At 36.5% G+C, this 17,269-nt stretch overlaps 1 protein-coding gene across 1 annotated transcript in view; it reads right to left on the bottom strand.

Annotated features, from left to right (window-relative positions):
- Positions 1 to 16,568, bottom strand: part of LOC149561881 (uncharacterized) — a 79,303-nt gene extending 62,735 nt beyond the window's left edge. The window contains exon 1 of the mRNA XM_089825410.1: positions 16,071 to 16,568. Within this exon, the coding sequence (XP_089681536.1) occupies positions 16,071 to 16,249 (179 nt within the window). The 5' untranslated portion in view covers positions 16,250 to 16,568. The remainder of the gene's footprint in view (positions 1 to 16,070) is intronic.
- Between the last annotated feature and the right edge of the window lie 701 nt (positions 16,569 to 17,269).

Here is a 17,269-nt window from a genome sequence, read left to right as displayed (position 1 = left end):
GATGAATTTTGTAACATCCCGATTTCTTGGGTCTAAATTAACATTCAACATACTCAAAGAATACAGTTGTATTTCGTTTCTTAGGAAGACAGTTATATCATTCATGTTCATGTGAATAAGATTGACTGTTAAAAATCTGTTAGACAAAATTCCTTAACTATAAACTTGAACTACCTTCAAATGAAATTACTATAGAAATTGAAAACCACATACCTCGGAAAACTGAGATTGAAGTCAACTAAGGATGCTTCTGCAACCACCCGGGTTAGTCCACAAATACACTATAACAATTTCATATGATGACTATCATCTACAAACCGCTATCTTAAAATCAAAAGATAATTACAATTAAATACCACTATACTTTAAATTACGGCATTATATACCACTATATCAATTAGGGCATCATTTACCATCAATTCATTTAGGGCTTCCGATACCACTATATCACTTAGGGCTTCTGCAACCATGGATTCTATTTAGAGCTTCCGCGACCATAGATTCAAATTAGGGCTTTCGCAACCACGAATTCAATTTAGGGCTTCCGCAACCACAGATTCAGTTTAGGGCTTCTGCGATGACAGATTCAATTTAGGGCTTCCGCGACAACGGATTCACATAGGGTTTTAGGGTCCTTTCCTTCCGATTGCTTAACTGTGACAGTAACTCAAGGTTAGAAATATACTTATATTTGATATGAAAAACAATCCACGATTCTATAATGGTAACAATAAATTAACTGAATTTAATCTTACCTCCACATAACTAAAAATGATAATACCGTTTTCGATTAACAATTGAATGCATAGCTTATATCTATCTGACGCAAATCCGACATCTTGAGTGAGGTGAAACACTGTTAGAGGCTTAACCACCCAACCTCGGACCACAACATATCCCCACATGATCTTTAACGAGAAAGGCCCTCCCTACCTGGAATTGACAGGGAAAATCTTACCATCCACTGGGCTTCCTAATAATTAACTTCACCATATGACTTGGCAACAGGAGATTACAATAATAGGAATGTGCAGGAGCTATTAATTAATTCATATTAAATGGTAAATATTGAAATGTCATAACTGATACTGATTCATACTATTAAGGATTTCCTTTCTCTTACCTCATCACCCATCTTCTTAGCTTCACAGCCGGGTGAGTCTCAGGTATTCGGGAATCTTAGAGCAGATGGCTCCTTCATTTATTCAAGAAGTTTACATACAACCATCATTTCATATTCTATGATTATGTTCTTAAGAGATCTCAAAATATCAACATTCTTAACCACATTCTTCATGCTTGAGCTAATGCATTGTTTTTTTTTAATATTTATTTGATTTTGATATCATTCTTGTTTTTACAAGTTCATCTACACCTCATCACCATAATCAGGCCATCAAGCTGGTGATTCCTTGGTGCCTTCAATTTAGCTTTACTAAGATACTCCACACCTTCTTCACCCTATTCTCGCTTTTAGCCTGGTGAATCCCTTGGTGTTCTGGTTAATTATCTCATCTCAGTTATTAAACTTATATTTAAATTGCAGGATAAATAATTTTAGAGAAGATAGATTTTAAAGATGAAATTCAGAAAGATGCATATTATAACAGTAACAGACTTATGTTTATTCATTGCAATAGCAATCGACTGATCTCCAGCTAATGATAAAGATTTGAAAAAGGATATAGACGGTTCCTATAATGAAAAGGCAAACCGAGTATAAAAATCACTTGACCCTATCTCAAATCGATGTCTCAAAAAGAACTAATTATTTGCCAAGAATAGTGAGAAATCTTATATGACTGTTACAGGGACAAATGCACATACCAATCATGAAAGAATCAAAGACGTTTCAATGAAATGCATTATAAAGTTCTTACATGACCCTACCCTGTGAATATGTAACTTGCGTTTGAAGGTATCCTTCAGCCTGCGGCAAGACACTCAACCGTATGCACAGTATCACTTGCAGTTGCTTCTTCAAATTAATTTCCATGCTAACTGAAAAGGCTTGGATATTTAATGGCTTGGAAACTGAGAGCAAAATTGAAAGCCAAATCTAGGAAATAAGAATGCCGAGTTCTGTTGAAGATTGTCGATTAGCAAACAAAAGATGGATGTCGAGAATGTTTAAAAGTTTGCATAAATAATTTTGAGCCGACCTTATGGCTACCCAACAATTACAAAGATCCCTCAAATCTTTAATCAATCGACTAAAGGAGAAGAAAGAAAGAAAGAAAATAAAAGGTTTTTTATTTTTTAAGTTATTTTAATTATTTAAAACTAATAAGCATCACTTAATTAATAAATAATAAGAGCCCGACTCTATGGCTTCCATCCGATTTAATAAACCTTATGAATTTCCAACCATAAATTCGACTTCGATCCCCAAGTAATAAATAGATTAAAAACATAAAAAAGAAGAGGAAACGATTAAAAAGGAAGAAGATTATAAAATAGCTCCAAATGCCAAATATTAAATTGGTTCCAAACCAAGTGCTAATTGGCTTAAAGCAAGGAATAATAAAATAGAGTTATAATCCAAACGTTATTAAATTATGAACATTATTATAATCTTATAAGTTCATATAAACATCATTTTGTTAAATTATAATGGTGTTGAATCATTTATATATTATATGCATGCTTATAAATATTAATTAAAATAATATGATGAAAGATATATTATAAATTTTTAAGATACATTTTATATTTTAACTCAATTATTTTAACTTAAATTATTTATTTAAATGACTCATGCAGTTCCACAAATGTATCCTATTTCAAATCGCTAGGTCCTCTACCTGTCTGCCCAGTGATGGTGATGCCCTGCCTAATTCTTTTCTGACAATGCTTCCAACCCTTCGACGTGCTTCCCGCAAGGAATTTTTCCGTAATTAAATTATTAAATCATAAATAATCACAACATTTAACCTTTCATCTTAATTCCATGAATTTGCGATTAATGATCAACTAACATGTCATCTGCACTTGAAATCATAACGACTAACTATCTTACCATTTCGCTAGATTATATCAAATTAAACTGCCAACTGACATCATGTGAACCTCAACGGCTATATTTCAAGCTAGGTCAAAAATTGGGATGTAACAAATTTGTTAATGTAGGAGACATACTTGAAGATGTCATAGTTATTCATGGACTTGTTTCCAAACAATGGCAAGGCAGGCTTCGTTCAATATATGAATCAGTGAAGAGAGATGATGAAAGTTAGACAAAATAGGAGGCCAAGGACTCCTAATAGAGATTTAAAACATGCTATGAACAAGCTCTCCTTACCAGTATTTGATGGTAGCAGGAAAACTACATCTAGAGCTTGGATACAAGAATTGGATACTTTTCTCATGCTTAAACCCATGTTTGAAGTTGATGCAATCAAGTTTGCTACCATGCATTTAGAAGGATCAGCTTATGATTGGTGGCACCATGGATTGGTAACCCAAGATCATGGTATGATCTGTTCTGATGAGGAGTTTAGCAATAAGCTGATTAGCAGATTTGACAGGAAGGACATTGAGGTTTACTACGGGGAACTAACTCAGCTTAAGCACAATGGATCTTTGGACACTTACATTGATGAATTTTAAAGGATATCCGTCATGGTCCTAGACATGACTAAAAATAGAAAGGTAATGTTATTTGTGGAGGGATTGAGTGAAAGATTCAAACAATTCGTCAAGGTGTTGAAATCAGGTACCTTACAGGATGCAATCAAAATGGCACTTGATTTGGATAGCTCATCTTCAGCGGTTCAATCGTCCAAAAAGCCTTTTAAAGGATCCAAAACCAATCTGAAATAGTCAAATCAAAATAAGGGTGATCCTCCTAAAACTGATTTTAAGTCAAGAAACAAGCTAAGAAGGAGCAATTTATGTTTTACGTGCAAAGAACCTTGGCCACCAGATCATAGATGTAGGGGAAAAGGCAAGGTTCACTATATCAAGGTGGTTTCAGATGAAGAAAATGATGGTGACAAATTTGATGATAGCGAGGAGGAGGATGTTCATGAGCAACACCAACTAGCAAAGGTAGATAAGCAGGTTCCGGATCAGCCACCTACAGTTGCTACCCTCTCTGGAGATCTTATTAGTAGTCTTATTCATCTTAAGGGAGTAGTCAAAGGGAAGCAAATGGTTTTCTTGGTGGATACAGGGGCTACATTTAACTTCATCAGCACTTCTATAGCAGCCGAGAGAAAGTTACAATTGATTATAGTTCCACACTTTGATGTCAAGGTTGCTAGGGGTGGTCTTCTTAAGTGCTCGGGAATCGTTTCACAACTTGAAGTCAAGTTAGGGAATTATAAACTCATATCAAATTTTTATGTGATTGAGTTAGGTGGAATGGATGCCATTTTGGGTCTGCAGTGGCTTCAAACTCTTGGTAGATACACCATCGATCATGATTAAAGGCAAATTGAGTTTACAGAAGGTAAACAACAAGTCATCCTCAGATCTATGACTGATAGGGGTCCCAGGATCGTTTCAGCCCATAAAATGGAATCCATTCTAAGACATGGGGATACTATGTGGGCAGCACGTTGTTTGATTTCCACCAAAACTGATTTGGACTTGAGACAACAACATCACATTGATATTAAAGTTGTGTTAGAAAACACAATAGAGTTTTTGGTAACAATCCCCCTAGTATACCCCCTAACCGTGGGTTTGAGCATGTAATAGACTTGGAGGAAGGCGCAAAGCTGGTAATTATAATACCATATCGTCATCCAAGGCACTATAAGGAGAGATAGAGTGGACTATTCAGGAGTTTCTTGACATGGGACACATAAGACTGAGCTCCAGCCCATTTACTTCATCCGTAGTCTTAGTCAAAAAGGATGGGACTCTATGTATGTGCATAGATTACAGGGCACAATGCCCTATATCGATGAGCTTTTGGATGAGCTACATGGGATTGTCTACTTCTCAAGAATTGACCTTCGTTTAGGCTACCATCAAATTAATGTTCGTGAGGAGGATATGCATAAGATGACATTGAGGTGCCATTATGGCCACTATGAGTTTTTGGTGATGCCCTTTGGGCTCACAAATGCCCCTGCTACGCTCGAGTCATGTATGAATCACATATTTAATAAGAAGTTGTGTAAGGTCGTTCTAGTGTTCTTTGATGATAATCTAATTTTTAGCAAGACATGGGAGGAACACTTGCATCATTTGAAGGAGGTCCTAGGAATTATGGAGCAACATTCACTGTTTGCTCAAGAATCCAAATGTGAGTTTGAATTGACAGAGATTTTGCATTTAGGGCACGTGATCAATGCTAATGGAGTTAAGGTGCATCAGGAAAAAATTCAAGCTATTCTAGATTGGCCACCACCAAAGAACGTGTCAGATTTGAGAGGCTTCCTTGGGCTATGTTCTTACTACAGGAGGTTTAAGAAGGGATTCTCACAGCTTACAACACCAATTACTGATCTTACAAAGGCAAGGGCTTTCAGATGGTCTACAGATTTAGAAGTAATATACGATAAAGTCAAGAGGGTGATGAGCACTTAGCACTACCTAATTTCACTAGACCATTCATCGTGGAGTGTGATGCTTCGGGTAGGTCCTCATGCAGGATAGGCACCCTATTGCATATGAAAGCAAGAAATTGAAAAATCACGAGAAACTGTATTCCACTGGTGAGAAGGAGATGTTAGCTATCATATATGCTCTAGCCAAATCCAGACAGTACTTGGTGGGTGGATATTTTGTGGTAAGGACGGATCATTATAGTTTACATTTTTTATTGGGTCAAAGGGAGCTGATTGAAAGGCAACAAAAATGGATCAGCAAGATCCAAGCTTATGACTTTGACATTGAGTACATCAAAGGAAAGAAAAACATAGTTGCTGATGTATTATCCAGAAGGCCGGCCAATGCCACTTCTTTTTCTATATCGGAGGTTTCAACTGATTGGAAATCTCAACTACTAGTTGAATACTCCAAAAGTAACTTCGCTTGCGAGGTTATTGAAGGGCAGATTCAGGATGGCAGGTATAGGGTAATGTGTGATATTACTTATTACTAAAATAGGATTTAGTTGGCTCTTGAATCCAAATTGAAGGAGCAGATTATGTAGGTATTTCATGACAGCCCTACAGCAGGCTACCCTAGATACTTTAAGACCTACTGCAGATATGTAAGAGGTTCACTTGGAAGGGCCTTAAAGACAATGTTCTTCGTCATGTTAAGGAATGTGTACCCCTGCCAACAGAACAAATCTGAACATGTACACCCTACTGGTCTATTACAGCCCGTTAGAGTTTTAGGTGACTCTACAACACCCCCAGGATCAAATGAAAGACCAAGATAACTTCCATAAGAGATTGGCAAGACAATTCCATGAAGATGCAAGAATGCTATTATTGATAATGGACTTGATTAACATCCAATGGATGATTTAAAATGAACTTAATGGGCCTCCTTATAAAGGAGAGGCGATAAGAGACGATGATAAGGAGAAGATAAGCAATCACCCGCACAAGGTGGAATCACATGTCCACCAAAGCTGGATCATCCTCCATTATGCAATGAAGTATATGCGATGATGAGGATGATAATGTGATATGTGCACTAAAGGTAGAATGAGATAACAACTATAACCACCTAGAGTGGAATTCTCCTACACCATGCGTTTAATTGAGGTGCAAACTCCTAAGTGTCTCAATCACAAACTACTATGAAATGCATTATCCTAAGTAAGCTTAAGTGTAATTAGTGAATATTTAATTACACAAACACCCCCCCCCCTTAAGTACAACTTAAGGGAATGAACTTAAACTCACAATGCAAGATGGGTCTCGGCTACAAGGCTATTTTAGGTACCCATGTACATATGCAAAACAATACATGAAATGTAATCTCTCATAAAGTGGAGAAAGAGAGAAAACCTCATGGGAAAAGTCCTCCAAAAAGATAGATGAAAACAAGATGCATGGATGGATGGAGTACTCAAGACCCCCCAAAATTTGCATACATTATGTATATACAAAGAATGATCCCCCCATAGGAAGGAAATAAGGAGACATGATATCCCCCCCATAATGAAGAAGCTCCAATGCATATGAAGAGTACCTGCAAGCAAAATATAATCCAATGCCTACAAGAAACATGTCTCTCCTTAGGAAGAGACAAATACATCAGAAGATGAAGAAGCAACTCCATGTAAAAAGTGAGGAAGGAAGAAGAAGGTCTCCCTGTATGCATCTCTGAAGATTGAAATGTTGTCTCCAAGCTCAAAGATTCTGTCACACCATCAAGCTGACCTATGAGATGTGAAAAACTAAGAGAACATGATGAGTTAGGAAATCCAATCTCCAAAGAAGGTGAAGAAGTATCTCGAAGAGAAACCTCCTCAGATGTATTAACCAAATCTGCATTATGAGACTCATCTGAAAGAGCATCTATGAATTCATCCCACGCTGCAAGATCTGAAGCATAAAGATCATCTTGCTGAATAGTATAACTCACGTCTGACGAAGCAGGAAGTGGAGTAGGAAGTTCAACACTTGTCTCAAGAACAAAATGATTCAAGTGTCCAATATTCTCCTCACATGAATTATTCACCCTTGATAAAGGGTTAGGTACATCATAAATATCATCATCATTATCAACAAAGTGTGCAAAAGAATACAAGTGTGATGTATGATCAACAACTCCCGTAGCTATGACATATCTAGTCTCCATGTCCCTAATATAGACATAATCAGCAGTGAACTCAACAATTTTACCTTGTGCCCCATGAGTAATTTGGTAAATGGAAAGGATATTAGTGGTCAAGGATGGTATAGAAAGAACATCATTAAATGTACCCTATCCCATAGGAATAGAACCTTTCCCACAAACCTTCATGTATGTATTATTACCCATCAATATAGGTGGAGAATTACAAGGCTCAATAAAAGAAAACATATCCATAGAAGATGCCATATGATGTGATGCACCTGAATCAATAAGCCATTTACCTTGCTCAAGATGTGTGTGAGCAATGAGTGTGTGTCCTTTGCCTCTAGATGATGATGTAGATGTAGCAGCTGCCTGATATTGAGAAGAAGGAGAAGACACTGATGAGGGAAACTGGATATTGTTCTTTTGAAGAATGTGAGTAAGCTCATCAATCTTCTTATGGAAACATTTATGCTCATCATGTCCTAACTTTTTTGCAATAAGCACATTTATCTCTCTTCCTTCTAGATGATTCCTCGCTTGAAGAGGACTTGGATTCAATATTATGTTGTGAAGGAGAGTCATCACCTTTTTCATGTTGCTTAGGATCCTTGTGTTGTTTGTTTCCCTTTCCTTTGGAAGCCTTTGGAGAGGAGTCATTTGCAACCAATGCTTGATGCTTTGAAGGCTTCAATTGACCCATGTTTGCTAACTTTGTTTGTTCCCTTGTGAGTTGAGCTGCAAATTCATCAAGAGAAGGCATTTTGTATGCACTACCAAGAGCATCCATAATAGCATAGAATGTGGAAACAAAGATTGAATATTCAGGACCTAGCTTGGAAAGAATAGATAATATTGATTGCTCATCATCTTTAGTAATGCCACAATTAGAAGGCTCCAATCTAATGGAATTGAACTTAGATAAAAAGTCTTGAATATTGTCAAAATCACATGGACTTAGACCTGTAAGCTCATTCTCCAATTTGAATTTTATTATTCTATTAGGTTTACCAAAGATTCCTTCCAATGTAGTCCAGGCATCATGAGGATGTGTGTAGGATGCAATATGATATAACAAATCATTGGAGATGGTAGATCTAAGAGAGCCAAGTGCTTTATCCCTTCCATCAAACCATTTTATTCTTTTTGCAACACCTGTAGCTGGTTCTAGATCCTATCCAAGAATAATTCTAAGAAATCCAATACTCATCAACTGATTAGAAACTACTTGTTTCCATTCATGATAGTTATATGGAGTGAGTAATGGAACTCTCGAAAAATCCATAATGAAATCAAATGATGACTGAAATCAATTGATAACTCCTTCAAATTACTAACTCAATTAAGAAAATTGAAATCCAAGTATTCACCAAGTGCAAATATAACCAAAAGGCCTATTTTTGAGAGTGATATGCCCACTCCAAATCACTGAAATTTTATTACAGATCTAGAAAGTAGAGGAAAAATCATGCATTTGCAAAAAAAATTACACTTGAAAATGTTACCGAATGTACCCAAATAGAGCCTTGAAAGTTGTGAAAAATAGGATTTGTGATTTTCAGAAAAATTTAGAGATAGAGATCCAAAATCACATGCACCACTATGTAGATTGTGAAATTCTACACCAAAACAAAAAAAATTGCTCGGAAAAAGGAGTCTATCTGAGGGAGATATCACTGTTTGAAAATCGCCTCTGAAATTATTATTTTTTAATCATCGCTGCCGCACCTCAAAAATCAAATGGCTCTATCCGATTTGGATGAAACAAAATTCGATTTAGGGGTTTTTGGACCTCCTCTATATGATGCAAACCTCTGATTTGCACCAGCAAGCTCCAATTTTCACCTGCAATAGAAGGTCACAAAATAGGACTTTTGAAATCTCCTCCAAATTTGATGTCCAAATTGCCAAATGCTGCACCAACAATGAGTCAAGCCAAGATTGCACTTCTTGAGAAGAAGTCTTCACACCATGAGAGCTCTGATACCATGTTAGAGATTTAGGTGACTCTACAACACCCCCAGGATCAAATGAAAGACCAAGATAACTTCCACAAGAGGTTGGCAAGACAATTGCATGAAGATGCAAGAATGTTATTATTGATAATGGACTTGATTGGCATCCAATGGATTGATTTAAAATGTACATAATGGGCCTCCTTATATAGGAGAGGCGATAAGAGACGATGATAAGGAGAAGATAAGCTATCACCCATACAAGGTGGAATCACATGTCCACCAAAGGTGGATCATCCTCCATTATGCAATGAAGTATGTGCGATAATGAGGATGATAATGTGATATGTGCACTAAAGGAGGAGTGAGATAACAACTATGACCACCTAGAGTGGAATTCTCCTACACCATGTGTTTAATTAAGGTGCAAACTCCTAAGTGTCTCGATCACAAACTACTATGAAATGCATTATCCTAAGTAAGCTTAAGTAAGTCTAATTAGTGAATATTTAATTACACCAACACAGCCCTTACCTATTTCGGAGCACAAGTGAGAAAGTATATCCATGGACTTTATCATAGGCCTACCAAAGGTGCAAGGTAAAGACAATATCTTTGTGGTGGTTGATAAGTTGACCAAATATGTGCATTTATTTGCAGTTACAACTGATTGGACAGCTTCACAGGTAGCAACATTATTCTTTAGAGAGGTTTTTAAGTTGCATGGCCTTCCCAAAATCATAATTAGTGATAGGGACATCAAGTTCTTAGCACCTTTTGGCAAGAGCTATCCAGATTGGCAGGAACCCAATTGACACCTAGCACTAGTTACCACACCCAGACAGATGGCCAAACAGAGATAGTGAATAAGTGGATAGAAGGGTACCTTCCCGATTATGTTTTTGGGCAGTAGTGGGCTTGGGTCAGATGGTTGTACTTGGGTGAGTAGTGCTACAATTCAACCCATCATATGACCATTGGTATGTCCCCTTTCAGAGCACTCTATGGATTTGAGCCGTACTCTTTTGTGGATGTCGCTTTATCGAATAGTCGGGCACCCTTGGCCAAAGATTGGCTACAGGAACAACAAGACATCTATCCTCACTTAAAGAAAATATGCAGCATGCTCAAAATCAACAAAAAATCTATGCAGACCGACATCGAATAGAGAGGATATTTGAGGTCGAGGAGATGGTGTTTCTATGACTCTAGCCTTACAGGCAGAGTTCACTGAAAAGGAATGGGACCAAGAAGCTCAAGCCTAAGTTCTATGGAACTTACAAAGTGACAAGGAAGATTGGGGAGACAACTTACGAATTGGAACTGCCCCCAAATGGCAAGATTCACAATGTTTTACATGTTTCTTGCCTAAAAAGAGCATTGGGGCAGCATGTCACTGCATCACTAGGACTACCACCGCTTACTGAAGAGGGTAAATTGGAGTTAGTTCTTGCAGAAGTGCTTAACACCCATGAACGATAGTTAAGGAACAAAACTATTAGAGAGCATTTGGTTAGATGGACCAACTTACCGATTGACGATGCTACATCGAAAGGTGATCAGATTCTCCAGCACTCCGCACTTCGATCGCTTGGAGACAAGCGATCCTGGGAATGGAGGCTTGTCATGTCCCTCCCCGTCGCTTGAGCTCTAGGACAACACTTATGCCTATTTCTCCACGCCAATAGGCCTAAGTTACTAGAAAGGGGTATATTAATGTGTGGAAATATTAATATTTAGTAAAAATTGTGCCTAATGTTTGCACGGTTAGTTTTCCACCAACATGCTTCCTGTTTGGTCACTATTCAAGAGTAAGACTCTTACCACCTTGTTTGCACGATGGTATCCACATTGATTTCCTTGTACGCAATTGAAGGTACTGCTTAGGTCACCACGTGCATGGTATTTCTTGGCAATGCTCATTCTTGGTTGCCAACATGAGGAAGGAGGCTATAGTGCCTCCGCGGAGAGATTTTTTTGGCATTCACGGTGAAGTCTGAGATGGGTATGCAAGGTACAAGCTCCTAGGAAGGGCAACACTCCTCTCTTTCATGAATTGGATGTAGCCCATGTTCATGCATCTAGTTTTTCTTTCCTTAATCGATAATTGCTATTCACGGAAGGATGAAATCATTGCTCATCGAATTTGGTCCATTGTTAATCTCCTGCAAAGGCCCAGGTGATAAATGACACAACAATCTCTTCAACAGTAAATCCTAAGGGACGTGGCTATTGGTTTGAATGCTGCAGGCAAATTGATCTACAATCGTGGCTAACGAAATCTCCTCGGCGGTGTCCAAGACCTGTAGAGATTAGTGGCTCTTTATTCCCATTATATGTATGCACGAATCAATGTTTTTGTGTGGGACTTCATCCAGCACCTTGCCGCTGGTATCTGTATGCTTTCATTTCTCTAGAATCTTAGCAGAGATATTATGCAATCTAATTACTTCCTTTATGCTTTGAACCTTGGAATAGTAAGAGATACTCAGATCAATTAAGAGACTGATTACTGGCATTCCTACTGTTATGTTCTTGTAACAACGGTTGATTTGCATTTAAAGTTGTTTGGCAATATTGGAACTTCATATTTTGTTTTGGTTGTTGCACTTAGAGTTGGTATTTATGAAGTATCTCTGTTCAATAGATATCCCCATCAGATTAAGTAATTAAATCAGGCAGAGGTCAGTACATTCAAGTTCTAGAGAAATTGACCATCCACTAATATAGAGATGTCTGAGTATTCTAAGACCATACATTCAAGCGAAACATGATGTGGAGAATATTCTATGCTTGAGTATTGATGCAAGCATATGTTAAACTGTTACAATTTGGCATATATTAATTCATGCACACGTATAACAAGTTCACATTGATACCATATTGCTTTTTTGCATTTACATCTTGGAAATTCCCCATTTGAAAATAGAATAAGATTATCTAGCCATTTTTGGTTACCCATTTCTACTTATGGTTTCAATTGGAGTGTTTTTGTTTTAGTTACTTTCCAGGGCATAGGGTTTATTTATACATTGGAACAAAATATATAGCATGTCATTGAACTTCTTTGGTTATTTATAACCGTTAAAATAGTTTCTCTTTAAATCATCACAATAACATTTTTGTATCTACAAGTCTCTATTGCTTCACACCTTCAGTAAACATCAACATTGGTTCCTTGTGGCCATTAAGGGGCACAACCAAGAGAGACAAAAGAACATGCAAACATTGCAAATATGGAACTCAGCAATGAGGCAACTCTACAAGAGGGCATTTTCATCATTAACAAAGTGGAAAAAGGATAAAAATAATCCTAAGCAACTAAATTTTAGATTGTCTACAATGAAATGATTTTAATGACATCTACAAGACTAAATGATCTCCATGATCACTAATTGCACCAGTTGCATCAACCACTCAAAGATTCATAGGACAAGTTCCATCCTTTAGAGGGTTGTTCATTCTCTAGCTGAGTTGAGTTGACAACTCCCCCAATCCTTATAATCTATTTTCCTCAAATAACTCTATCATGGAACCAATTCTTGGTGATTATTCGTATTTGACTCAAATTCCCATGTACATTTAAAAATAAAATATACATTCCTCTCTACCACCCTCCCACTCCAATATGTCTATCACGCACTGAAACCTATGAAGGCTAATTCTTATTGAATCAAAGAGGATGTTTTTCATCCATATTATTTCAATACTTACAAATTATTTTTCAGTATGTTCTCAAGCCAGTATTATGTGTATTATAATGCTGTCATTTCCAAGGTCTTTTCTAAGGTTTGGATATTTGTTTAAGCTAATGTCCTAACTTCTTGTCAATTGGTTATTTTGTCAAATTATATCCTTGATTGCAAAATTGTGTATGATCATACACTTGCAGATTCTTTCTATTTGTGTGTAGTTAGCACTTTTATGGCGCACTGGGAAGTTATTTCCTACCTACTGGTGCAATGAGGTCAAAGATATTTGCAGTGATTACTTTCTATCTTGAGTGCCTGAATCAATGCACCATGGGGTGTTGGTTTGTTTTAGTGGAGGATGACAACTAGTTTTGAGACATTGGTTTTGACTCTTGATTTTTAATACCACTTGGTGATTTCTAATTTTTAAACCTGAGGAGGATTGTGATAAACATATAGGGATTGTGGTCTTATTGCAAATTCAAGGTTATGCTGTCAGATTGTTACAAAACTTGAAGTACTCCATTTGTTAAAATTAAATACATTTTAGTGCTGTATTTGGTTTTGTGAAGTATTTTAGCAAAAGGCTTTCTCCACAAAAAATTGGTATCATCCTAGGCGTTCTTGATTTTATCTTTCTCTATATTTCACTTCATGATTTATCAAATGTAATTCAATCTATTTTTTATCACTATTTATTTATGTTCACATTGCCCCTACTATCAACACTTAGGGAAAGATACACTTTCAAGAAAATTATGAGACATCTTTCAAAGGTGTCACAAACTTGTTGAAGGTCCCCATTGGTGAGTGCATTAGCATGGATGCACAAGTGAAGAGTTGTTTGGAGAGAAGTTGTGGAAAGTATGAGGAATTTGGAGAAGCATAGAAGGAAAAATACTTATTCAGAGGGTGAGTTAGTCATGACAGATTTGAGAAATAAGATATTCCCTAATGGAATATACGATAAGTAGAAGCCAAAGAAGATTGGACCCTGCAACTTGTTGCACAATAATATTAAGGATGCTGATGAGATTATGCTACTAAAAGGTTTGAATATTTCACCTGTTTTCAACGTAGTTGATCTGTATAAGGATCAGATGTAGAAAAGATCTTACCATCACCGCAAGAACCAGATTAGAGGCAGCATGTGCTTGAGAAGCCAAAAGATAAGATTAAACAACTTAAATCTTATCATAGGGAAAAAAAGATTAAGCAAATTCTGAATGAAAGCATATCGCTAGGAAAAAGGAATAAAAGGAGTATCTATCTGGTGGAAAAGAAGGGGACCAAAGGATAATACATGGATCTTAGAAGATGAATTGGGCAAGTTGGGTTGGCCAAACCACCCTCCCAAAAGTTACCTAAATTGTCAAATATAGAAGCATCTTAGAGTGCAGGCAACCTCACATCTCCAAACATACTTTTTTTTTTTTTTGAAGCATTTTAGAGTTCTACATCCCTCCTAGTCTTGTTGCAAAAAGACATTTGTACCACCAAACATGTTCTGGCTGGCACAACCTATGTAATCTTCATCACCAGTTACCACCGTTGGACATCTTGCTCCCAGATTTGGATAAAGTAAAACATGTTTCCAAGCGATATCTTGATGATATGTTCTATTGCAGAAGGTTGTAGTACTCTGTTATGCCTAAAGGAGCCAATTTTGAGCTTCTGTGCCAAAATTGAATAATGTGCTTATTATCGTATTTCACGTTAGTCCCAGGAAGAGATTTAACAGAAGGGTCACAACATTTGGTTGGCAATATCATTTCAATTGAAGAATCAATGTAAGTAAGACAACAGGTCGGTATTTCCATGTTTAGGTTGCACTATTTGACTTTTCTTTTGTTAGATACTCTTATCTATGACTGCATCAAACAAAGCCACAAAATCCAACCTAACAGACTGAGTGTGAGATAAGCTCAAAGATACAGTAGAAAGCAATGAATTATCATTTCAGTCAAAACATGGTGTGATATAAATAATCTTACATCACTCCAAATATTCTCTCTCTCTCTCTAACAGTTACTCTTTGGAATCAGAACCTGAAATCGGTCTCAAATTTTTGATGTCATATTTGAAATAAGACTCCTCCAGGCATATTGTAACATGCTGATTTCATTTTCAAGTTGTTTTAATACATTTCCCGTACCGGTGAATTCAAATATCTATGAGGGACATACAACTTGACACGAAAAAACTAAGATCCAATTCTCTGCAGGAGTAGCTACAGTACCATGCAACTTGTATTCTATAGGGTCAAAATTAAAAATTAAAATTAAAATTAAAGAAAACCATAGCACTACGGCAGTGTATTCATCCTGATGACCAATTGAATGACTGGAAAGGAGTATTCACTCTATTGCAGTTTACAAAAGTGATTCAACTGGAGTAGGGATAGTGTACATTCAATTTTAACAGCAAAAAAACAGTTTCCTGATTCCTAACAAGAATGAGTATTAACTGAATAGGTGTTCAGTAATAAACAAATTCTATCTATGAAAGTGGGTTTTCACAATTAAAACAATACAACAGCATTATACTTATCCCAGATGACCGGAATCAACAAATGAAAATGTTCAAGCTTAGGTTGAATGAAGTTCTTTTAAAAAAACACGATGTGAGCAGTGGATGTAACGCTGGGATTTCCCCATCCAATAGATTTTTTTCAAAACTATTTACAAGTTAAAAGAAGAATTATGAAGATAGTGGGGAAAAAAGTTACTTCTTCCAAATGGAGAGGGCATGGCAATCCTTGTGATCGATGAGATTAACGAAAGCATTTAAAGAGAATACATGTCGAACTGCCTTAAAGAGCTGAGGTACCGACTGCTCCTCCCGCAGCTCATCCATTAGCGAAAGAGCTACTTCATAATCTTGCCCCGCCTCCTCTGTTGAACCCATCTATCCTTTATTTTTGTTGGTGTACAGAATATACTCTCGATATGTTTCTTCTGTGTTGGGCATTCGCTCAAAGCAAATTTTGGAATGAAGTTCAACTTATTGACCCATCATCACATGTAACGATAGTATTTGAATTGGATTCTACTTGGATTGGGACTCGTCCAAATTTCTGCCAAATCGATGCCATGATCTCCAGGTGTCAATCCCAATTTGCCATTTTATTGAACAAATTCACAGTTTTGGAGAATCCCGTTACCAGATAAGCAGCACCGCGCTTTGCTATTTACAGTAGGGTGTTTCAAGGGAGGTTCAAATATGAAATGAAATAAATTCAAAATATCATGCAACAAATTTATACGTTTGTTTGCACATTTTAGTGTGGGAATAAATAAATTCAAAATGTGATGTAACAGTTTTATCCTTTCGTTTTCATATTTTAATAGGAAGTTTTCATTAACTTTTGTGTTTATGTTCACAATTTTATCCTTTCGTTTTCATATTTTAATAGGAAGTTTGCATTAACTTTAGTGTTTATGTTGTTGTTATTGTTATTATTCTTAAAATGTTCTAAGAATTTATCTATGGATTGTGGAAATTTGCTCTCTATTATTGTTATTATTATTATTTTATTAATAATGATAATATTTTCAATGCAATAATATATCATGGAGATTTCTGATTTTAGAATTAGAGAGTTTATTGATTAAAACAAGTGTAAGTTGTGTTGGGTGTAAGTTTTAGGTTCCAACTTCATAAAGTCAACTCTCTTCTTGAATGCTAGTTATGTCAAATTGAATACAAGACCTCAAATCATAGTTTAAGTTAATCAATATGAATCAATTTATGAAGACTAATGAGATCTTCATTTGGCTCCATTAGATCACAAAAGGCTTTCTTAATGTGCTACTTCTAGATAGAATTGCAAGTGATGAACATACAACTTGTCACAAACCATACCTAGTATGCAGTATATTGGCATTCAAGTTGATACTCTTGTTGGAAATATAAGAGGAGTAATTG

The sequence above is a fragment of the Cupressus sempervirens genome, chromosome 4, assembly GCF_028749045.1.
Source record: "Cupressus sempervirens isolate cs-2001-9-10 chromosome 4, ASM2874904v1, whole genome shotgun sequence".
In the NCBI taxonomy this organism is placed as follows: Eukaryota; Viridiplantae; Streptophyta; class Pinopsida; order Cupressales; family Cupressaceae; genus Cupressus; species Cupressus sempervirens.
The sequence above is the reverse complement of the archived record's forward strand: the minus strand, read 5'-3'. Positions and strand labels throughout refer to the sequence as shown.